Below are 24,547 nucleotides of genomic sequence, written 5' to 3' on the forward strand. Positions count from 1 at the left end.
GTCTGGTGAATACGGCAGATGAATCAGAACTTCCCTGCCAAGCTCTAACAGTTTTTGCCTGGTCATCAAAGAAACATGCGGTCTTGCGTCATTCTGATGGAAGATGAAGTGTTTTCTGTTGACTAATTCCAGACACTTTTCATTGAGTGCTACTTTCAGTTGGTCTAACTGGGAGCAGTACTTGTTGGAATTAATCGTTTCGTTTTCTGGAAGGAGCTCATAATAGAGGACTCCCTTCCAATCCCACCATATACACAACATCACCTTCTTTGGATGAAGACTGGCCTTTGGTGTCGTTGGTGGTGGTTCATTTCTCTTGCCCCATGATCACTTCCCTTCCACATTATTGTACAGTATCCACTTTTCATCGCCTGTCACAATTTGTTTTAAAAACAGAACATTTTCATTACGTTTCAGTAGAGAATTGCATGAGGAAATACAGTCAAGAAGGGTTTTTTTATGTGGAACCCAAACATCAAAGCGATTAACATAACCAAGCTGCTGCAAATGATTTTCAACACTTAATTTGGATATTTTGAGTATGTCGGCTATCTCCCGCGTGGTATGATGTTGATTGTTCTCAGTTAATGTCTCGATTTGATTGCTATCAACTTCAACTGGTCTACCCGACCGTGGAGCATCGTCCAGCAAGAAATCTCCAGCATAGAACTTCACAAATCACTTCTGACACATTCAGTCAGTCACAGCACCTTCTCCATACACTGCACAAATCTTTTTTTGTGTTTCAGTTGCGTGTTTACCTTTCTTGAAATAATAAAGCATAATATGCCAAAAATGTTGCTTTTTTTCTTCCATCTTCAGTATTAAAATGGCTACACAAAAAGTCACCAATTTTGATAAGTTTTTTTTAAATGCAACTGATATGACAGTTGTCACAATACAATCTAACAGGATTGTTTCAAATGAAGTTAAAGACCACTAAGCAATACTAGAGCCATCTTATGGAAAAAAACGAACAAACCTTTTGGCCAACCCAAAACATATATGTGTGTGTGTGTGTGTGTGTGTGTATAAAATACCTTTTTTAGAGGGCTGAGATTCTATAAGGCAGGAATATCACTTCACTGAACTCTCCAGAAACTGGATAACAAATTCAGTGAAAGGGCATGTTATTTTTCGATAGTCTAATTTTACCCCCTTTTACCTTGAAGCTTTTGTTCGCAAAGATGCTTTGCCACTGGGAACCTTTTCCAAGTATACCTGGCATATCACGAATATCCTGCAAGTTAAACAAATCTTAGATACCCCAGAGGTAAGAGTTTATTTCTACAGTAGTGGGAGGGCAGAGAGGGGAAGAGAGGGAAGCAAGTGCGGGAAGTATGTTTGCACCAGCTCCTTGAGTCATGGACACCAAAGAGAATTCCTTTTTTTCATATTAAGAAATTATTCAGAAATATTCATGGCTTTATTGTTCCAACTCTGATTTTAATAGGTATTCCCTGTAGCTTGAGGCTGTATTTTAAATTGGAGTATCCTTTTTTCTTTGCCTTTGGGATCAGAAAACAGGGATGCTTTTTCTTGTAAATTAAATAATGATCCCCTACTAGCCATGGTGAGCCCTAGGTTAACTGGCAAGCAGCTAGAAAGTATATATATAATTTGAGATGATATACTGTTTGTGAAGTCTGTGGGTCCAGCACAATTCAATGTTCTTCTCCAAACTGCAATTTAGTTCTCATTAGAGAAATGATTCTTAATTAGTTTGTGTTCTTTTTCACAGGGACAATATTAGACATTTTTAAACATTTTTTTCAAGCAGATCCTAAAAATGTGAGGATTTTCCCTTCCTATGATAATGGAATAGTGTGGAAAACTCAGCATCATGTTATTTAATACATTAAGATTAGCTGAATTGCGAGGCACTGTTATGTTCAGAAAAATAAATTGTTTGGTAACTATAGAACTTACATGGGAACTCTAGGAAAGGCCTATGTTCGCACTAAAGACACTTGAGGAACTTCTTTAAATGCAGGATGTCGCAGAAACAGCTTCTAACTTGAAAAGGGTGGGGTTCAGGGAGGCACTGCAGCAGCCCCCAGAGCAAAGTCAAGTCGTGGAGCTTCTGTGTTGCACGTTACTTACCTGTATCACCCCATTCAGTCTCACAACCATGCACTGGTATTAACTGTATTTTGCAGATGAGAAACAGGCTATGAGAAGCTCAGCCTGCTGTTTAGTGGCAAAGGCAAAATTCAGTTCAAGCTCTGTCTGGCTTAGTCCCAAGGATGGTGGAAGCACACAGGATGTGAGGTCAGCTATAGGTGCCATTGGTAGGGTTTTTAGGAGAAGATTGCTGCTAGCAGAGCAGTAGGGAGGGAATAAAACTGATTTTAGAGCAGGTCTGTGCCAGTAGCAGTCATGTAGCCATGAAGGTATTAGGCGTTCAGTATGGTTTGGTAAGGGTTCAAGTGAAAGTTACAGAGAGAAAAAGGAAAGGCAGAACTGTTGAAAAAATTTACTTGAAAATACAAGGGGAAATTTTAGTTAATTTGAGTGTACTTAGCAGAAAAGAATGAATAAAATCTGTTGTCATCCAATGTTTGTCTACTTTGAAAGTTTTCTTTTCTCACCTTTCTTGGTATTGTCTCCATATGCAGATGCCTTTGGAAATCACCCGGAGTTTTATCCAGAACCGGGATGGGACTTACGAGCTGTTTAAATGCCCTAAAGTAGAAGTAGAGAGCATAGCAGAAACCTATGGTCGTATAGAAAAGCAACCAGTGCTGCGACCCTTGGAACTAAAAACTTTTCTCAAAGTTGGTAAGTAAATTGGTGGTTTCAATAGCACACCTTCCTTTGAGGGTCACCTGTGTGTGTATTACGCTATCCTCGACTTTGGGGCTTGACCTTGAACAAAGAAGACACATTCACACATTTTGTAAAGGCAGTCATGGGATAAGGTGTTTTGTTTCATTTGAGCCAGTACTTTAAAAATAAAATTAGAGGGCTTCCCTGGTGGCACAGTGGTTAAGAATCTGCCTGCCAATGCAAGGGACATGGGTTCAAGCCCTGGCCTGGAAGATCCCACATGCCGCAGAGCAGCTAAGCCCGTGCGCCACAACTACTGAGCCTGAGCTCTGGAACCCGCAAGCCACAACTATTGAGCCCATGTGCCACAACTACTGAAGCCTGCACACCTAAAGCCCATGCTCCGCAACAAGAGAAGCCACGACAATGAGAAGCCCACGTGCCGCAACGAAGAGTAGCCCCCGCTCGCCGCAACTAGAGAAAGCCTGAGCACAGCAATGAAGACCCAACACAGCCAAAAATAAATAAATAAATAAATTTATTTTAAAAAAAATAAAATTAAATAAAATTAGAGAAGTAATACCTGTTCATTATACAGAAATCATAGATTTCATTATAGAGCATAAAGGAGGAGAAAAATAAAAACCACCTGTAAACCCACCCACTGTAGATGACATCATCATTAAGATTTTGGTGTATACTCTTCCAGACTTTTTTTTCTGTGCATGAAAAGGGTTTCTAGGGACTTCCCTGGTGGCGCAGTGGTTAAGAATCTGCCTGCCAATGCAAGGGACCACGGGTTCGAGCCCTGGCCCCCGGAAGATCCCACATGCTGCAGAGCAGCTAAGCCCGTGCACCACAACTACTGAGCCTGCGCTCTAGAGCCCGCAAGCCACAACTGCTGAGCCCGTGCGCCACAACTGCTGAAGCCTGCGTGCCTAGAGCCCGTGCTCCGCAACAAGAGAAGCCACGACAATGAGAAGCCCGCGCACCGCAACTAGAGGAGAGTAGCCCCTGCTCACCGCAGCTAGAGAAAGCCCACCCACAGCAACGAAGACCCACTGCAGCCAAAAATAAAAACAAACAAATTAATTAATTAATTTTAAAAAAAGAGAAAAAGAAAAGGGTTTCTAAAACATGGGATCATATCTCAACAGCTTTTTTCACTTAAAAATATATCATGAACAGCTTTCCATGTCTGTCTTCAACATTATTTTTTTAACTTTTATTATTATAAAACATGTAATATAAAGCTTAACATTTTAACCATTTTTAAGCATAAGGTTTTCTGGCCTTAAGTACTTTTGCATTGTTGTGCAACCATCACCACCATCCATCTCCAGAACTTTTTCATCTTTCTCAACTGAAACTACCCATTAAATACTAACTCTGCATTCCTGCCTCCCGCCAGACCTGGTTGCCATTCTACTTTCTGTCTGTATGAATTTGACTACTCAAATTAGAATCATACAGTCTTTGTCCTTTTGTGACTGGCTTATTTCACTTAGCATAATCTCTTCAAGGTTCATCCATGTTGTAGCATGTGACAAATTTTCTTTCCTTTCTATGGCTGAAAAATATTTCATTATATGTATCTACTACATTTTGTGTATCCATTCATCTGTTTGGATACTTGGATTGCTTCAACCTTTTGGCTGTTGTGAATACAACATTTTTAAACAGCTTCATAAAATTCATTCATTAAGTTATCTCACTCTAGTCAATCCTGAATTTAAGTTGTTTCAAACTTTTTGCTATTATGAATAATGCTTCCTTTTATAATTAACTTCCTTTTAGACAAACCTTTTATAGCCTTAATTATTTCCTAATTTATTTAGGATATTCTTTCAGGTAAATTCTTAAAAGTTAAACAGGAGGGTCAAAGGTTATGTACATTTTTAGGACTTTTGATTGTTTTTGTCACACTGCCCTCCAGAAAGATTGTAATACTTCTACAGTTTACTCCTGCTAGCCATGCATGAAAGAGTTTTTTTTTATTTTTTTATTTTTTACTTTTGGCTGTGTTGGGTCTTCATTGCTGCCCATGTGCTTTCTCTAGCTGTGGCGAGAAAGGGGCTACTCTTCATTGCAGGGGGCCACTCTTCGTTGCAGTGCACGGGCTTATCATTGCAGTGGCTTCTCTTGTTGCAGAGCATGGGCTCTAGGTGTGCGGGCTTCAGTAGTTGTGGCATGTGGGCTCAGTAGTTGTGGTGCACGGGCTTAGTTGCTCCGTGGCATGTGGGATCTTCCCGGACCAGGGATCGAACCCATGTCCCCTGCATTGGCAGGCGGATTCTTAACCACTGCATCACCAGGGAAGTCCCAAAGAGTTTCTTTTTTTAATCTTTATTGATTTGATAGCCAAAAAATGTTCTATCATTCTTTTTATTTATTTATTTATTTATTTATGGCTGTGTTGGGTCTTCGTTTCTGTGCGATGGCTTTCTCTAGTTGCGGCAAGTGGGGGCCACTCTTCATCGCGGTGCGCGGGCCTCTCACTATTGCGGCCCCTCTTGTTGCGGAGCACAGGCTCCAGACGCGCAGGCTCAGTAATTTGTGGCTCACGGGCCTAGTTGCTCCGCGGCATGTGGGATCTTCCCAGACCAGGGCTCGAACCTGTGTCCCCTGCATTGGCAGGCAGATTCTCAACCACTGCGCCACCAGGGAAGCCCTATCATTCTTTTAATTTGCATTGCCCTCAAATGTTAATGAGAGTAAATTTTCATATTAGTCATTTGTATTTGATGAATTGCTTTTTGTCTATTTTTAACTTGGGTATAATAATTTAATAATAATAATGACAACTATAACAAGTAGCACTTAATGAGCACCTACTCTGTGCCAGCTGTTATTTTAAGTTCTTTACCTAGATTAATCCATTTAATGCTCATCAGCCCACTCAGAGGTAGATTCTGTGATACCCATTTACAGATGAATAAACTGAGGTGAAGATAGGTGCAGTAAACTGCCCAGAGTTACACAGCTAGTAAAGTGGTGGAGCTGGTCCTCAACCCCAGGCAGTTTTGGACTCCAGAGCCTTCACTCCTAGCCATCCAACACTCACCTGTCTTTCCACTGACTAGGCTATAAGCAGTGTCAGGGCAGTGAACTATGTCACCAAGAAATTTAGAATTTATAATTATTTTGTCAAATTCTTGTGAAATATATTTTTGGCTGCTCTTGTGAATAAGATGTTTATCATGTGTCTAACTTGTTACTGCCCATGTATGGAAAGCTCTTGATTTTGATATAATTACTATCAAATTGCCCTCCTTAATGAGTTCCTAGTAGTGATGATAGTTGTTTACCTGTTGTTTCTGGGAAATCAATTATATCACTTGAAAAATAATGATAATTTTGTTTCCTTTCAAATGTTTATATCTCATTGTTTTTTTCTTGTTAAATTAGCTACAACTTCAAGAGCAACAGTGAATAATAGTAAAGCTAGCAGCTGAGATTTTCATTTTACTATAGTAAAACTATCATTTTTACTATAGTAAAAACTCCTCCAGCATAGCATTTTCCAACTCTATCTTGAAGAAGAGATAGTGATAAGTATGCTGTGAAAAAAGTGTTCCATGATCTGATAAGTTTGAGAAATGCTACATACTGTATTTCTTTGATTCTAAGACCCTTGACTGTAAGATGTTCAGTCAATTTTGTAATAACTTTTTTGGTGGGAAAAGAAGCTTTGCCACATGAGAAATTCCCTGGTTGTATGATATACTCAGATCTCAGAAAATGTTACAAGTGGAGTAGGGAGGCAGTAGGGAGTAGTGTCTTAGAATATAATGTATCTCTCTTAGTAACTCATCCTATAAATTTGCATATTAAAAAGATTCTGAAATTAAAATACCTGTTGAACTTTATTTAACTTAAGTTTTCCCCAGTTTATTTGACTGGTCAACACTTTTCAGGGGAATACCATTAGCATTTCATAGAATTTTTCTGGGAAAAGCTGCTCTGTGTTTCACTATTAAATAATGAACTATTGGTTATTGATTTCAGATAAAATTTTTTATTATAACAGCATATCATATTCTTGGTTTATTAAGTATTTTTATTAGGAACTAGAATTGATTTTTTTTAATGTAGTTGTTTTTTAAATTATTTTTATTTATCTATGTATTATTTTTTGGCCTCACCACATGGCTTGCGGGAGTTCCCCAACCAGAGATTAAACCTGGGCCACAGCAGTGAAAGCACCAAATCCTAACCACTAGACCACCAGGGAACTCCCTAGAATTTAACTTTTTGAAATACCTTTTTTTTTTTTTTTTTGGCCATACCCCGCAGCATGTGGCAACTTAGTTCCCCGACCAGGGATCAAACCTGTATCCCCTGCATTGGAAGGCGGAGTCTTAACCACTGGACCGTCGGGGAAGTCCCTTGAAATACCTTTTTACCATCTTTTGAGAAACCTCAAAAGATAAACGGTTTTGACCCAAGTGCAATGAAATTTATTTATTTTAAGTATAATTGATTTACAAAGTGAGTTTTATGAATAAATGTCTAATATTGAAGTAATCTTGCCTTTCTGGAATAAATTCTGTGTGGTCTTTTTTATTTTAATATGTATGTAGATTCTATTTGCTAATACTTTCTTTAGGATTTTTTATTATCGATTCATAAGTATTAACTGACTACAGTTTCTTTTTTGGAGGCTATCTTTTTTGGGTTTTTGTAATAGTTATATAGAAAATGATTTTAGAAAGCTTTGGACCAAATTAAATATCTTGGGGGGGAGGGTAAATTGGGATATTGAGATTGACATATACACACTACTATATATAAAATAGATAACTAATAAGAACCTACTGTTTGGCACAGGGAACTCTACTCAATTCTCTGTAATGACCTATATGGGAAAAGAATCTAAAAAAGAGTGGATATATGTATGTGTATAACTGATTCACTTTGCTGTACAGCAGAAGCTAACACAACATTGTAAATCAACTATACTCCAATAAAAATTAATTTTAAAAAATAGCTTAGGAAATATCTGTTCCTTGAATGTTTGAAAGAATTTATTCTCTTGGACCTAACCTTTACTTGCAGGCAGTTCTCTAAAAACTTCTTTAATTTCTTCTGATTTATATTTGTACTCACAGTCTCTATCTCTTCTTTAGTCAATTTTAATTTTTTTTTTCCCAAAAAGTTCTTCTATTTTCATTCAAAATTTAAATTGTGTACATTTTTATAATTTTTGGTATAGAGGATAATCACATAACTTTTACAACCTGGGTCTATAGTTATATACTCCAAGAATTTTTTGTCTTTTTCAAAGAACTGGCTCTTGTATTTATCTGAATGTCTGTTTTGAACTATTTTATGCTTTTGTCTGTAAAAATTTATCCTAACTCTTTAAAAATTTTTTCTAACATTTTCTTGGAATTTTTAAATTTGTATACCTTTTGGAATTATCAGTTAATTTTTAAAATTCATGTTCGATAATAAGAACATTTAAGGTTCTTCTTCTTATTTTTAATATCTAAATAGTCTCTAATCATAGTTTAGTTTCTCTGTGTCCCCAACACTTTGTTATTTAAAATTTCCAGTTGGTTGAGTTGGTTTGATTTTTATATTCTTAGGTTATCAATTTCTACTTTTATTATTTTGAGGTCAGAAGATGTGCCTTTTCAATTTCTATTTATTTTAGGGATTTAAAAATATTTTCTCACTAACCTAATGTATGATATTAATTTGTGCTAGCAAAGATGTTATTATTTATACAATGTAAAGTCTTGTGTAGCTTTAAGACTTATACAACTTAGATAGCAGAGTTGTGATACAATTTCCTACTACAGTTATGTTTCTCTAAATGTCTTCTGATATTGCAAAAAGGCTTTGAGTATTGTAATGCAATGTTTTTGGTACATCAGAGTTATTGACAGATGTCAATGTAAATATATTGTCGTAGTCCATTTGGGCTGCTATAACAGAATACCATAAACTGGGTGGCTTACAAACAACAGAAATTTATTTCTCACAGTTCTGCAGGGTGGGAAATCCAAGATCAAGGCACCAACAGATCTGATGTCTGGTGAGGGCCTGCTTCCCGGCTCAAAGACGGCCATCAGCAGTCTTCACTTTGTGTCCTCACATTACAGAAAGGGCAAGGATGTCTCTGGGGTCTAAAATAAGGGCACTCATCTCATTCATCTGCCCTCATGACCTAATCACCTCCCAAAGGCCCCACCTCCAAGTACTATCACATTGGGGATTAGGTTTTCAATTTATGAATCTTGGGAGGATACAAAATTTGGGAGAAATTTTGGGAGAATGTAGATTCAGTCTATAGCAATACTTTATCAATGTAAAAATAATATTTGCCCTAAATTCATCTTTGTTCAATATTACAACAGTGACACCAGCTTTCTTTTGTTTTACATTTTTCTGATGTTTGCCATCCTTTTAACTTTTTTGTGACACTTTGTTCTTATTGAATCTCTTATCAATATTATATTGTTGGTTTTGATTTTTGTCCAATTTCCAAAGTTTATCCCCTTTATTATAATTGATATAGTTGGTCTTCTGTCTCGTTTTGTTCTTCTGTTTTTTGCTAAATGGACTATGTTTTCTATGCTTAATTGTCTCCATAGTTTTGAAGGTGATACCATATGCTTATTTTTAATTCTGTTAGTATTTTACATTTTTTCAAAAGCATTCTTTTCCTCTTCGTCTGGGCTCTCCTTATGATTCTTTTGGCCCTATTTTCATAAAAGCTGGGTCTTATTTTATTTGAGGATGCCAGACAGTTCCCTGAAACTTTGTTTTGGATAGATATAGCAGTAATCACTTTTCCCTTCCCTTGATTCTTCTTGTTGCCCCCCCCCCTTTTTTTTTTCCTCATATATATATATTTTTTTAAACTTCTTTTTCATTTCCTTTTAAAATTTGTGAACAGGGTAAGATCTGTCCAGACTCAATTTTTTTTTAATTAATTAATTAATTTATTTATTTTTGGCTGCATTGGGTCTTTGTTGCTGCGCGCGGGCTCTCTCTAGTTGCAGCGAGTGGGGGCTACTCTTCATTGCAGTGCGCGGGCTTCTCTTGTGGCGGAACACGGGCTCTAGGCACACGGGCTTCAGTAGTTGTGGCACGTGGGCTTAAGTAGTTGTGGCACACAGGCTTAGTTGCTCCGCAGCATGTGGGACCTTCCCGGACCAGGGCTCGAACCCATGTCCCCTGCATTGGCAGGCAGATTCTTAACCACTGTGCCACCAGGGAAGTCCTGTCCAGACTCAAATTTATTTTGGAATTGTACTAATCAATCTTTTTTCTTTTCTTTTTTCTTCAGGCAACACTTCCCCAGATCAAAAGGAGCCAACACCTTTCATCATTGAGTGGATCCCAGATATTCTTCCCCAATCCAAGATTGGCGAGCTGCGGATCAAGTTTGAGTATGGTCACCACCGCAATGGGCATGTGGCGGAGTACCAAGAACAGCGGCCCGCCCTGGACCAGCCCTTGGAACTGGCCCCTCTGACCACCATCACTTTCCCTTGAGGCAAAACAAAAGAGTCTTTCGCTGCTAAATTTGCACATCCCCACCCTTTGACAACTTTAAATACTAGTTAGGCACTTAGATGGCTCTGTTCCTTACTGAACTACTCTTAGCTAAGATGCGGTTTCTCAACACATTCAAGTGGATTCTGTTGAAGAAAAACTCTTCTTGTACATAGCCCTTTTGGTGCTGCTGTGTATAGTCTTCATTATAAATTGGGTGGTATTCCTGGCTAGTTTTTAAAGGAACAAAAAGAAAACCAGCCCACATACCTTCTCGAAGAACTCACCTTTAGAGTTTGTTTCAACCTTTTCCTAATTCTCTAAGAAGTTCGCAGCACTTGCCTTACACCAGCAGTGTTGGAAAGTTAGTAATACCCTGGTTAGGGCAGAATGTTGAAGATCATCCTGGCAGAATTCCAGTCATGCCCTTTTATTCTCTTCTCAAAGCACAGTGTCACTAGTTTTTCCAAATTATATCTCATGTTGGCCTAATTATAAAATTATAAACCTTTCGGGAGATTTAGGTGATAGTAAAACAGGAAAAAGAGATCCAGGTGTCAAGGCAGTATTTGACATTTCAAACTAATGCTTGTCATTGCTTGTTTAATTGATTTTTATTTCCTTCTTTACTCTCCAAAAAGTTTAACAGGTGGTAAAATTCAATTCCTGTTTTTTAATTCATTGATCACAGAATGGAGATACTGAAAGATACAGAATGAAAGCCTGCCTTTAAGGAGAAAAAAGGGAATCAACATTTCCTGTTTGCCTACTACATTCCAGGCATTTTCATTTAGATTCTCATTTGATAATTTTTCTCATTTAGTCCTCATCATTCTTTGAGTTTAGCCATCACCCCTTCTTTTATAAATTTAAGGGGACTTCCCTGGTGGCGCAGTGGTTGGGAATCTGCCTGCCAGTGCGGGGGGCGCGGGTTCGGGCCCTGGCCCGGGAAGATCCCACATGCTGCGGAGCGGCTGAGCCCCTGCTCCACAACTGCTGAGTGGCCCCCGCTCTCCACAACTAGAGAGGGCCCACACACAGCAACGAAGACCCAGTGCAGCCAAAAATAAATAAATAAAAATAAATTTATAAAAAAAAAAAAAAAAAAAAAAATTTAAACAGTCTCTTTGAGATTAAGTATCTTGCTGGAAACAGCATTAAAAATGTTTCATTTTATTCCAAAGTACATGTTCTTTCCACTCTGTCATGTTGCTTTATAATATAAATTCCTTATAATTCATTGTCCTTGGGAAGACAAGAAAAGTCCTTAGGTAGGCTTTTTGTTTTGATTGCACATAACAAAAACCCAACTCTAACCAGCTCAGGCAAAAATGCGAATGAATGACTGGTTCATGGACATTAAAATAGGGCTGGCCAACCATCCTGGGGTGGAGCTGGGGTGTGGCTAGGCCTCTGAAGCCCTGCAGCCAGGGTCCATCTGACCCATCTCCACCTCTCCTGAGGCTTCACTCTCTCTCAGCACCGAGCATCTCCTTCTGGTAGGAATTCTGGCTCCTAATGCACCTGAAAGTATGGCTTTCACTTCCACACTAGAGCAGGACTGACTGCTCTACTCTCCCTGATCCAAAGTTCAAAATCCCCGAAAGAAAGGCTCTGCTGGGCCTAACTGGGGTGGGGGTGGGGGAGTCTGTGAGCATTTTAGGTACAAGGGGGAGCTGTGCCCCTACAAGAGGGGGATGGGTAGGCAAATTAAGGGTTGTCTATCTAAGACTGAGGAGCTAGCTTGTGTGGAGAGCTCCCAAGTGCTTCTGACAATGGGGAAAATCCTTGAGGAGAATCCAGAGGTCCATGGAGAATTAGACCTTGTGCTGGGCTTTAAAGGAGAGGAAGGTGGGGATTCCCTGGCGGTCCAGTGGTTAGGACTCCACGCTTCCATTGCAGGGGGCATGGGTTTGATCCCTGGTCGGGGAACTAAGATCCCGCAAATCGTGCCGCACGGACAAAATAAAATAAAATAAAATAAAATAAAATAAAGGAGAGGAAGGGCTTGGATAGGTATAGAGAAGAGGAGAAATTAAAACTAGGTGAGGCAGAGTGTCTGCCTGAAAAGCAAAAACACCCAAGGAAACACAGTGGTTGGCCTATTCTGAGAAGTCCTTCAACCTGAGTACTTTTGAGGACATCAGTCACAGCTTTTTGATCAAGCCAAACCTGTGAGTGACAGGCAAATCCTGGCTGGGTCTAGCAGTACCTGACTCCAACCACAGGGGCCAGAAGAACCACAGGAGCCGTAAAACACATGGCTGGGGCAAATAATTCACCCAAAGAGGCCCCCACTCAAGTGCTAAGGTCTTCCACCCAGGACCACCCCAGCCCACCAACACAGTTCATCAAAATCTGAAATGGGGTTCAGAGTTACATTGACCTTTTCTACATTGATACCCTCTCTACCAGGTCAAGCATGGTCCTAGGAGTACCAGTAGGGTCGCTGCACCCACTCCCAGCATCCAGACACCTTTGGGACACCATCAGTATTGACCTCATTTCAGACTTGCCCCATGTCAGAAGAGTAGAGTGGTCCTAGCTACTCCCATCAGTCCAGTGCTCTTCAAACCCTGCACCCACCCACACATACTCCCATCTGTACCATCCACTGCACACCCCCATTAGTTGTTGGAATCTCCCAGCTCTGAGGGTTGCCCACCTGCTGCTTTCCCAAGCTGCAGCCACTATTTGTGTTCTGAAGTGAGCAGCGCAAGACCCTCCAGGTCCACACAGCCTCCTGTCTACTGCACAGACAGACGGACCATCCTCAGACTGAGTGTATTGCTGGGTCTGAGATGGATGGCATCTTAACTCCTCCTCCAGGCAACATGGGGGGGGCCCCTAACATGATGGGCATCATGAGAACAGCTTGCTATTCCTACACCTAGAACACTTTGGTTCACACCTGCCTCTACCAGAACTGCTATCATCTCAACAGCTTGCTACTATTTAGAGGAGTGATAGGCCACTCAGAGACCTCCAGAAAATCGGACTCCAAGAAGCACCCACCTAAGTGAAGTTCTGTTGGCCTGCCACCTGGCTCTCTCAAGGTACCCGATGTCATCAGCTCTGTGACTTTCTGGGCCTAGCAATTTCCAGTCACATATGTCCACCCCATCTTTCACTGATTCCTGTCATGTCTGATCTGCCAATCACTTCCCTCCCCTCCAGCCCACATGTGCATACACATGCACCCACACCAGCCCCCAGGCCTGGCCACTTACAGAGTGCATGCAACCTGTATATGTCATCCAAGAAGCACTCTGCTGTCACTGCCTGGTGTCCCATGTCAGAAACAGGCCAAAATTTGCCCTCCACTAGAATTCAGAGAAATCCCACTCTATGTGCTGAAGGTGAGGGAATGGGCAGGGGCTGCCCTCTTCCAGCCCTTCGAGTGAATGGACCCTCTCAGGCATAAGTCACAGACAACACAGAAAAGTCAGTCACAGAGAACAGCCCTTGTGTCTATTTTTTTGGTGAATTTTCCCAAGATGGACCTGCTTCCCCCCTCAACATACTCCTTTTTTAAAAAAATCTCCCAGATTCCGATTTCCTAGTTTTCTTCCTTCACATCTTGTGATATTTGCTGATACTCCTTACTTGATCCTCTTTTTAGACCCCCTTACAGGGAGTTCCCTGGTGGCCTAGTGCTTAGGATTCCAGTCTTTCACTGCTGTGCCTTGGCTTCAATCCCTGGTCGGGGAACTGAGATCCCAAAGGGCACTCGGCGCAGCCAAAACAAAAAACCAAAACCTCCTTCCTGTCCCTGCCCTCCCACCATCCAGCTCCACAGGCTCCCTTCACATCTTTCTACCATCCCACCTGTATCACCAAGGGAGCAGGGTGACATGTTAACAACAGTTCTTTAGTGTGCATAGGAATCACCCAGGGATCTAGTTAGAAAGCATATTCTCATTCAGAAGTTCCAGGGTAGGGTCCAAGACTCCGCATTTGTAACATCAAGCTGAATGAAGAAAGCTGATGGACTGAAGAAACGCTGCCGGACTGCAAGCCTCACTTTGAGTTGCAGGACCTAATACCTGAGCAGGCGCTGACCCCCACCTTTCACTGGCAGTGCTGGGGTCAGTGACACTCCGCAACTAGTGGCCCTTGCATATAGCCAGGTGTTTCAAGGCAGCATATTAGTCTGGGCTGCTTTATGGCACGCTCCTGCAAACCTGATCCAACTGATGGAGGCAGTAGCCCTGTTCCTAGGAACTAGTTCCCATCCGACAGTTACAGAAGTACAAAGCCAGTCTGCTCCCATATATGTTCCCTGCCGTTTTTCGCCCTTCTCCCCAGACCACCATCCTAAGGTTCAGATTTTAACCCCTGGGTTCAAACCCCCACTCTCCTACCCGCTTATTAACGGTACAACCTTGGGCAAATTATTTAACTCTCTGAGCCCCAGTTTCCTCGTCTGGATGACGTGCAGAGTAAATAAGATAGTCTGTTAAACGCTTATTAAATACTATTACCCTTTCGTCTCGCCTATTGTTCTGCACTTCTCTCGTCTACCGTGTTTTCTTACTTATTTATTTACTTTTGGCTGCGTTGGGTCTCCATTGCTGTGCGCAGGTTTTCTCTAGTCGTGGTGAGCGGGGTCTACGCTCTGTAGCCGTGCACAGGCTTCTCACTGCAGTGGCTTCTCTTGTTGCAGAGCACAGACTCTAGGTAAGGCAGGCTCAGTAGTTGTGGTTCGCAGGCTGTAGAGCGCAGGCTCAGTAGCTGTGGCGCACGGGCTTAGTTGCTCCGCGGCATGTGGGATCTTCCCGGATCAGGACTCGAACCCGTGTCCCCTGCACTGGCAGGCGGATTCTTAACCACTGCGCCACCAGGGCAGTCTCTACGGTGTTTTTCTAACTTAGCTCTGCTTTTTGTCCCTCCTTAAGAGCTTTTGTACTTACACTGCTATACAGCAAGATTAAAGTAAAAGAAAGTCTGGAAGTAAATATGAAAAGGGGTACTGTTATTCCTTATCTTCATATCTTTTCCTTTATTTCCCCCCCCAAATTTTCTATAGCAATATAACTTCTATTGATAAGTTAGAGAAAAGGCAAGGTTAAAACCTTAAAAGAAGGGGCATAATAATCAAGCTTCCACACTGTACTGAAAAAAAGAGGAAGAGAAAGGCTCCCGGCGCCGAGGGCGGGGGCTGGTCACGCGGCTGCCGCCCCCTCGGCTCCGCGAGCTGATGTCAGTCACGTTCTCCTCTCGCCCGCTCCGCCGCTTCCGGCGGGTTTGGTGCTTTTCTTCCACCAGGCGGCGCCGCAGGACGTTCTGTTGCGGACGTCTCTTGCGCAGCCGCATTAAACCCCCGGACACGTCACCACCTTCGCGTCTTTTCTGGAGAGCGCGGGAAGGCGAGAGCTGGAGGACGGTGACGTCACCGGGGTTCCCCGCGTGGCTCGCGGGGGCGGGGCCGGGGACGTGGCGCGCGCCGGGCGGGGGCGGGGGGTGGCGCCGAGCGCTGGCCCCGCCAGGACTGACCGGGCCACACCCGTCGATGATGCTCCGGCGCTGCCTCGTGACCCACTGTGGGGCCGGGGTGGGCCAGGGCGGCGGGCCGGGCTGCGGGAAAGGTGCTGACGAGGCGAGCTGGGAGGGGAGGGGTGCCGGGACCCGGCACGAGGCCTTCCCGAGGTCGTTAGTCGGCCGGGCTCCCAGGCGTGCCCCAGGTGCCTTCAGATCCGCTCTGAGGCTGGGCACCGACTTTCTGGCACCCTCGCGCGGGCGGGGCCGATCCTGGACTCCTGCCCACGGGTCCGCCGGGGCGGCGGGGCACGTGGGGCTGGGCCGCACCCTGAGCTGCAGACAGCGCGTCTCTGCGGGGAAGGAGCAGCTGCGTCCGGGGACCCGGGCCCCTCCCGTCTTCCCGGTATTGGCCGAGCCTCGCCCTGGCTGGCCTGCCAGGTGGGGAACGAGAGGGAGCGTGGGCTCTGGCCAGCCTGTTTGCCCTGAGCGAGTCGTTCATATCTCTGTCGGTTTTCTCCTTTGCAAAATACCCACTCCACAGACTCACTAGTCTGTGTCTAGCACGTGGTAGTCGGTCAGTCAAAATACAAAAATTGCTTTTCCACTTTTTCTCACCGGGTCCTTAGAGCTACTTTGCAGGGGCATTAATCCCAGGGTAGTCCTTAAAACAAAAGGCTTTGTGTGGTTCCCTGTACTGATTTTTAATGGACAGAAGCTTCCCTTTTCCTAGCATGAGCTCCACAGCCTGCCCAGTGGGTTTGGAGGAAAAGGCATAGGGTTCATCCATGATCTGATGAGTTGAACCTGGGGTCTGGTCAGAATTTAGGGAAGGGTGGTTAGGGGGATTTTCTCTGGGCCCAAGCATCTGTGATACTGCTGAAGTGAGAAGCCGCAGGATTTCCTGCTGGGAGTCCTGTCTAGGGCACACTCTGCCTTGTGGCACCCTTCAGCTGTCTTTCTCCTCTAGCTGCCCCTTCCTGGAATTTTTCATCTCATGTTACACTGCTATGGGCAAGACATCTTTCCTGGAATGGCCCGAGCCCTGGGGACAAGCTAGCCTCCAGTAGTTTATAGGAAGTTGGTCTGAGTAAACAGAATGCAAGACTATCTCCTGGAAAGAAGAAAACTGATGTATCTTGGAGTGCTTATCTAGCATGCATCGGAGACTGTATTTGCCTTTTCACACAAGTTACCTCATTAGATCCCCACAGCTGGTCGTGTGAGCTAGGTGGAATTCTCCCTTTATATAGAGGAAGAAACTGGTTCAGCAGGGTAAATGGCATGCATCACATCTTACAGCAAGAATATGGTAGACGAAGTGCTCTCAGAGGCCATACTGAAGTTCCACTGCAGGACTCTGGCAAGAAAGCGGCAGTACCTAGTCAGCCCTTTTCTGGGGTATGAGAAGCTCAGGACCATCTAGAAGGTATGAGTGAAGGCATATTACACTAAAGGCTTCCCCTCCATATCCCCTGTCTCTTGGCCATCCCTGCCATTTGTGTCAAGGCAAAACCAGGTTAAGCGATGGATCACTTAAGGGTACCCTTTGAGACTCTAGAAGCCCCAAAAGTCAGAGAAAGATCAACCCCACCCACATACTTTGCCTTGGTCATGGATGGGTTAATGGAAGGACTCTTGTGTATCACACTTGGGCCTTTTTTTAGCACCGTCTGGCAGGAGCCACCTCTCCTGCACCTGCTCTATCTGCAAACCATTGCTCATTTGCCAGTCAACGGTGCGAAGGGCAGAAATGTGGTGCCTGTGTAAGTTAGATTCACTGTTACCTCCGGGGGGGTCTGTGTTCTCTGTATTATGTCCTGAGAATGGCAGCCCATACTCACTGCTAAGTTGTACGTGGAACTGCAAGAGACAAAAGAAAGGCAACAAACGCAGAAGTCCCCTCTCCACTTTCTTTTCTTTTCTTTCTTTTTGTAAATTCTTGAACTTGGCTAGAGCAAAAGGTAGAGAAATTCCCAAGATAAGGTAAACTAATAAGGTCCCAGGTATTTTGGAGTCATTCCTCAAAACCCGGGGCTTTATAGGTAAATACTCCTTGGTTTTGAGCAAGGCAGATAGCTTTTGTGTTTTAGATCAAGAGAGCAGATGAGCCTCATTAGTTGACCCTGGGCCACTTTAAATGGAGGGTGAGTTTTTTTTCTTCCTCTTTGCTGCCAAAGCAGTCCTTTCTATACTGTCATAGGAACTTACTGAAATCTACAAGGCATGGGCCCTCAGGTGCTTATTTGGAGAAATGTCTTCTATTTTGTCAGTGTAGCTTGTATACCTAAGTGACAGGAAATAAGTTTGCTTTCAGACCAGTAAAACCCACATGTAATGGATGATTAGCTCTCCATGAAAGTAAACCTAGAAAGTGTCTGTAAATTTGTTGCCCAAATGTTTGAGGACACTCTGAACACTAATCAGATGTCTGGGAGCAATCTCAGGAAGGAAGGGCTGGAAAGTGGTTGTAATTTAGGTTAAGTTACAAAGCAGTTTGGAGAACTGAGCAGAAGGGACTAGGCCATCCTCTGAAGTAAAGAAGTGGGCCTGGTACTGCCTGAGGAAGGGCAGGTCTTGACTAAGGGGACTTGAGCGCTGTGATTGCCTTGGTCCGACTGCTCCTGTAGCAAGGAAGGGGGACCCTGCCATAAAGGAGAGAGGTGACTTTAGGTCGGTTACTTTTGTTCTGAGTCCCTGTTTACCAAACACTCGTTAGCCCATGAGGAAAAGATCAGCTAGTCAGGCCAATTCAAGCATTCCAGTCCATAGAATGTCCACTGTTCCTTGGTATGCATCAGTACATTGGCATTTGGTTTATATGCCCTGCAACCTCTGTGTGAACTTGGTTAATAGGTGTTTGAGAGGTGGGTCCCTTCACATGGGCCAGCCTGAAAGTGTAAGGCCCAGATCTGGGTCCTTGTTCAATTCAGCAAGATAAGCACTGCTAAGTGGGGATCTGTGGGAAAGAGGGTAGAAGGAAGGGGAGCAGGGGCAGGAAGCCAGCTTTGCCAAGGAAATACTACCCTTGTCTTATTGTTGACCTTCCTGTTGCAGTCACATTCAGGAAAATTATATTATCAGCACAAGGCAGGAGGTGCTAAATTCTAGATGAGTGATGCAGGCATTGAGTGCTGTGGTTTCAGAGGTAGGGGAGATTACTGTAGGAGGTTAAAGGATGGTGCCACCGAAGAGTTCGGTAGGACTTGACAAATGGATACGATTTCAATAGGTGGAGATGTCGGAGGTGGAGAAGAAATACCCACTGCCGTTTCAGTGAAGTTCCCCTCTAGAGCTGATGTAAAATACATGGTCATCTGATCTCTTAGCTGTTAGCCAAAGAAAAAACACTGTTGTGGCAGAAGAGGGAGTGGTAGGCTCCAGAGAAAAGGAAGGGAAATCAACTGTTCATTCAACAGTTTGTTCGTGTAACATTTATCGAGTTTCTACTATGTGCCAGGCACTGAGCTGTGTCCTAGGGATATAGAAATGAACAAAACAGACAAAAGCCCTACCCTCAAAAAGTTTACATTCTAGTGAGGAGAAAGAAAGACTATGAAAGGAAGGAAGGGGGGCTTCCCTGGTGGCGCAGTGGTTGAGAATCCGCCTGCCAATGCAGGGGACACGGGTTTGAGCCCTGGTCTGGGAAGATCCCACATGCCGTGGAGCAACTGGGCCCGTGAGCCACAACTACTGAGCCTGCGCGTGTGAAGCTTGTGCTCCGCAACAAGAGAGGCCGCGATAGCGAGAGGCCCGCACACCGCGATGAAGAGTGGCCCCCGCTTGCCACAACTAGAGAAAGCCCTCGCACAGAAACGAAGACCCAACACAGCCAAAACTAAATAAATAAATAAATAAATAAATTTTTAAAAAATGTATTAAAAAAAAGGAAGGAAAGAAGAGACTGAAGGAGGGAGGGAAAGAAGGAGGGTTAGATGAAGGGCTATACAGTATACCAGATGTGCTGTGGAGAAAATTAAAGCAAGGGGTGGGGAGGTTGGCGGATGTGCTGAGGTGTTTTTCTTCTAAATTTTTAATGAATTATGTGCAAGCTAATATAAAGGTAAAAGTACACATAGTCTTTGATCATTTTCTGTGAGTTGCGGGAGCTGACCAAGTTGTGACCGAGGAGATAAAATTTGTCTGTGAATATGACTCACTGCCTGGGGAAAAATAAGCCACGATCTATGAATGGAGCACTTCTTCTGAAAGCCAGAAAAACCAGGTGCAATGATAGAGGAAAACAGACTTGTACCCTAAACCCCTAAATATAAACATCATGGTTCTAAGAAAATAGGTGTTGACCTCGTGAGATGTGATAGAGCTAAGCGGGGAAGAGGAAAGAGCTAAAGAAGCACCTTCTATTCTCTTTTTCCTGCTCAGGGGGTGGGGGAGGGGAGGGGAGGAAGTCAGGTCTTGAGACAGGGTGGCTGTGGAATCTGCAGAGACCACATGTGTTTCCTCAGGAGGTTCCCTGTTCACAGATGGGGCTGTGAGGCTGGAGATACGAAGTTGAGGAGGGATCTCAGCCTGCCCACCTTGTGTGTCACAGCACTGTTTGCTGACCAAGGCTTTCAGAGCTATAAAGTTTATCATACTCCTTCTTGGTGCCAGATGTGAAATTGGGACGAAAATATTGGCATTCTGAAGATGTTTTGATGGCTTATGAGCATGATAAGACAGAATAGTCAAAGAGGTAGAAGCTTGTGGTTGAGGAGGGAGAGATTAAAGGTGGATAGTGTGACTACGAGTGTTAACAGTACCCACTGGAACAAGGCTGAGGGATGTACAACAGGGCCTCAAAAGTCTGCACTGACCTGCAAGTGTCAAAGTCAGTAGTCATCTCTGTTCTTTGAAGCTGGGGAAGTGGGTGTGGCCCGTAACTGAACTTGGCTCGGCTTACATTCCTGGCTTCACCTCTCCCCTCCTCCTCCCCCCTCTGTTAATGATAAGGTTGGGGGAGAGTTAAAGGACTTCCTCTGTTGGTGGGGGGTTGTTCTTGGCTATCTCTCTTCCTCTCTAGCTCTGGCCTTGGGCAAGTCTCTCTCCCTCTTGGAGTTCTGGCTTCCTCTTCTGTGCAAGAAGGACTTGAATTGATCCCTGTTGTTCCCTTAGACATTCTGTAAAGAGATGGGGGCCTCTTCATTTATAACCCAACCTGTTCATGTGGACAGAGGTTGGTCACTTAAAGATAATCAGGTGTCCTTCTTTTCTGAACAGTGTTTTCCCTTTTTGCTTCCTCTGCACAGAAGAGGCAATGGGTATAAGCACAAGAGAAGTTCTGTGGGGACCTGAGAAGTGGCATCTCACCCAGACACAGTAATGGGCAGCGGAGACCACCAGCTTTACAGTCTCAGTCTCTGGTTTTGAAGAATCTTCAGGTTGACTAATAATTTCTGCATGTGGTCTGGCAGTGCCCATGAGACATGATAGATATATCCATACTCTTTGATCTAAAAATGGCAGCCCCCTCTCTCCTATATGATGTACCCATCCTGTGTCCACCCACTTCTTTCCACTCCCACTGGCACTACCTTAGTTCAGCCCATTTTCATCTCTTACCTCAATCACTGCAGGTGCCTCCATGGTCTTCCTGCCTCCACTCTAAGCCTCTTCAAGTCTTCCCCGGATATGCCTGTCTCCTATGCAGACCTGGTCATGTTACTCCCCTGCTTAAAACCCATCAGTGGCCCCTCATTGTCTTCAGATATTTATTGGCAATTAATACGTATCTACCAGTGTCTCTGAGCCCCATGGGGGACAAAAACGAACATGAGACCCAGCCCCTGCCTAAGCATGACAACAAGAGCCTTGGTCACCTGGTTCTAATTTCCTCATCCACCCTCATCTCTTCCACCCCACCCTCTATTCTCCATCCACACAGCCATGTCTACTCTTTCTCTTCTACCTTTGCACATGTTGGTCTCACTGCCTGAACATTCTTTCCTTCCCCTGCTTCCCGTGGCTGGCTCGTATTTACTCTTCAGGTGTTCAGCTCAAGCATCACAGTCTCTGATCACTCTTCCCTAACTCTCTTTGTGCCACCACGTTTGGAACAAGGCAGGCACACTCTGTGCAAACATCCACATACTGCCTTACTGTTAAGTGTTGGTGTTCTTGGCTCTCCACCATTTGACCTTAAACTTCTCAAAGACAGGGATCTGGGTCTTATGCACCTTTGCATTCCCAGTACCTAGCATAGTGCTTGCAACCTCAGAGGTGTTCTATAAATGTTTGTTGAATGAGTAAATGAATAAATTAATTAATGTATGAGTGCTCCGTGTAACCCGGAGCTTGCCATGACAAACCTGGAGAACAGGGCCCTGGCCTACACTCTCCTTTTAATGGGTCCTCTTTTATCTTGCAGTTCTCCCAGGGAGATGGCTTATAGTGTTCAATATATAGCCTTATACTGTTACGCTGAACTGAACTGTTCAATGCGGGTAGCAGAGTCCATGGGGCAATGGGGAATTCACAGGTGATCTTCAGAATCACAAGCAAAATGGGGCCTTCCACCTTACGCTGTAATGCTTGTACCCTGAGTTTGTCAAATCTTTTTTTTTTTTTTGTAACAATTTCTTTTCTTTTTTTCTTTTTACTTTTTTGGCTGCATCGGGTCTTAGTTGCAGCACGCGGGATCTTCGTTGAGGCGTGCGGGATCTTTCGTTGTGGCGCACAGGCTTCTCTCTAGTTGTGGCATGTGGGCTTCAGGGCCCATGGGCTCAGTAGTTGTGGCGCTTGGGCTTGGTTGCCCCGCGGCATGTGGGATCTTAGTTCCCCGACCAGGGATCGAACCCACATCCCCTGCATTGGAAGGCGGATTCTTTACCACTGGACCACCGGGGAAGTCCCCGAGTTTGTCAAATCTTATTGTAAATTTGGTCCAAGGCTGTTTAAGTCAGGGCCCTGGGAATTCCGTGGTGGTTCAGTGGTTGGGACTCTGCGCTTCCACTGCAGGGGGCGCAGATTCGATCCCTGGTCGGGTAACTAAGATCCCAGAAGCCTTGAGGCACAGCCAAAAAGAAAAAACCGACAGGGCCCTGCTGCTCAGGATCCGTACATGGAACCTTCCCCAAGCCACATTCCTTGAATCAATTCATACCCCCCATGTTCCCGTGTTCTTCTTTACCTGGAAGAAAATCTACCTGTTATTAATGGAAATGGGTTATTTTCATATCTGCTTTTGAGCTCTCTTCTGCAAGCTGACAGATTTCTGAGATTCTCAAGGACACAATCTGGCAGTTTCCCATCTGTCAATTAGCTTATATTTTTCAGTGACAAACTGTGTTTCAAGCCAGGATGTCCTGACAGGAAACCTGAGAAACACAACACTCCTTCCTGCCAGTGTGTTTTGTATGTATCTATGGAAGCCACAGTGGTGCAGTAGTTTCTGGCTGCTTCTTTCAGTCTGTGGTGTTCCTTATTCTCAATCCGGTTGGGGTTTTCCTCTGAGAATAAGCCAGTACAGAATGGATCTCATGGTATCATTCGTGGTGATGCTGTACACTGTGTAACAGGAGCAGGCCTGCAGTCTCCGTGGGGCCTTCTGCCCCGTGTTCCCAGCAAATTTAGCAGCGCTCGCTCGATGGCAGTGTTCTGGCCCAGCACCCTCAGGGGAGGTACATGGTATGGTTCTGGACACCTGAATCCCTGCCAAGCTCAGTGTCACTGAGAATGACTTGCTTTTAGACTCACATTTGATTTGAGCAGAACCTTTCATTGAATGCACCTGACATATGTCTCAAATTTCCTGCATATGAGCCAAGGAATTATAGCTAATGAAAGCTGAACGCTCTGACACTGTTACAACTAATTAACACCCTAAAAGGTTAGAGAATCTTGTGTGGATTACATTACCTAGAGTTTGAACTCTTGACTATGATCTTTGTAATGCAAAAGCTATTTCCCCAAAATCTTAAAAAAAGGGAGAGGCTGGAGAAAGCCATTCTTGTACATCATATTTCTGACACACAGCTAACCATGAAAATGTCCACAACTTAGTGATATACTTGTTACCTTGCAAATGGATTTAAAGAACAGAACGAATGAGTCCAGACACATTAATGAACTGAAGGTGCCCTAACAGGGTTATTAGTGATTGAGGGCTGGAGCTGAGTGTCATGTTTGTTTTTGTCCCCAGCCCAGGGCCTCAGACAGCCACGGATACATATTATGTGTCGATTGACAGTCACTGAATTACTAAATGGAAATTTACTGGGGCCCTCTGCTCTGCTAAACTCCACACACAAATAGACCTGCCCCGTGGGATTCTTAGCAAGAGCAGATATTTTATGAGAGCTGTCACTCCGAGTTGATTGGATAGACAAAGTGAAACCAAGGGATTGTGTTTTTAAAACCAATTACATTTACTCTGCTAAATTTTACAACTGGGATGTTCTACTTTGGATGAAGTTGGACAAAATGACCTCTAACTTGAGGTTTGTAGGTTTAGGAAAATATAGTTGGGGTTTTTTTGTTTTTGTTTTTTTTTAAGACACTGAAAGGAACCCAGCAGGCGAACTGGCAGGAAGTCAGACTGCGGTCCTTGCCCGAGAGGATGACACAGGCCAAAGGAGAGAAGGAAAACAACAAGGCAGCCAGAGCTAGTAAGTCCTTTTACAAAGTTTTGCAGAGCTTTCCAGGTTTTTCTGGAAAAAGGAAGAAAAGAAAGAGTAAAGGGCAGGAAGAGGATTGGTTAACAGCTGGCTACAGAAATGCTGATGAGTGGATTTGTGTATTGGTTTTGTTTTTCTAAGTCAGGGATAAGGAAAGAGGCTGTGCTTGGCTTGGC

At 43.8% G+C, this 24,547-nt stretch overlaps 1 protein-coding gene and 1 long non-coding RNA gene across 10 annotated transcripts in view; one reads left to right on the forward strand and one right to left on the reverse strand.

The window, feature by feature from the left end:
• LOC309611627 (uncharacterized protein C2orf42 homolog) overlaps positions 1 to 11,145 on the forward strand; it is a 42,713-nt gene extending 31,568 nt beyond the window's left edge. For all 9 annotated transcript variants that reach the window (XM_082356360.1, XM_082356362.1, XM_082356365.1 and 6 more), the window contains 3 exons: positions 1,173 to 1,273; positions 2,619 to 2,781; positions 10,070 to 11,145. In XM_082356360.1, the coding sequence (XP_082212486.1) occupies positions 1,173 to 1,273; positions 2,619 to 2,781; positions 10,070 to 10,278 (473 nt within the window). In that variant the 3' untranslated portion in view covers positions 10,279 to 11,145. The remainder of the gene's footprint in view (positions 1 to 1,172; positions 1,274 to 2,618; positions 2,782 to 10,069) is intronic.
• The window catches only part of LOC309611685, a 732,894-nt gene that overhangs the window by 707,611 nt on the left and 736 nt on the right, over positions 1 to 24,547 (reverse strand). The gene's annotated exons all lie outside the window — the stretch shown is intronic.

The sequence above is a fragment of the Balaenoptera borealis genome (genome assembly GCF_965194805.1).
Source record: "Balaenoptera borealis genome assembly, chromosome: 15".
Taxonomy (NCBI): domain Eukaryota; kingdom Metazoa; phylum Chordata; class Mammalia; order Artiodactyla; family Balaenopteridae; genus Balaenoptera; species Balaenoptera borealis.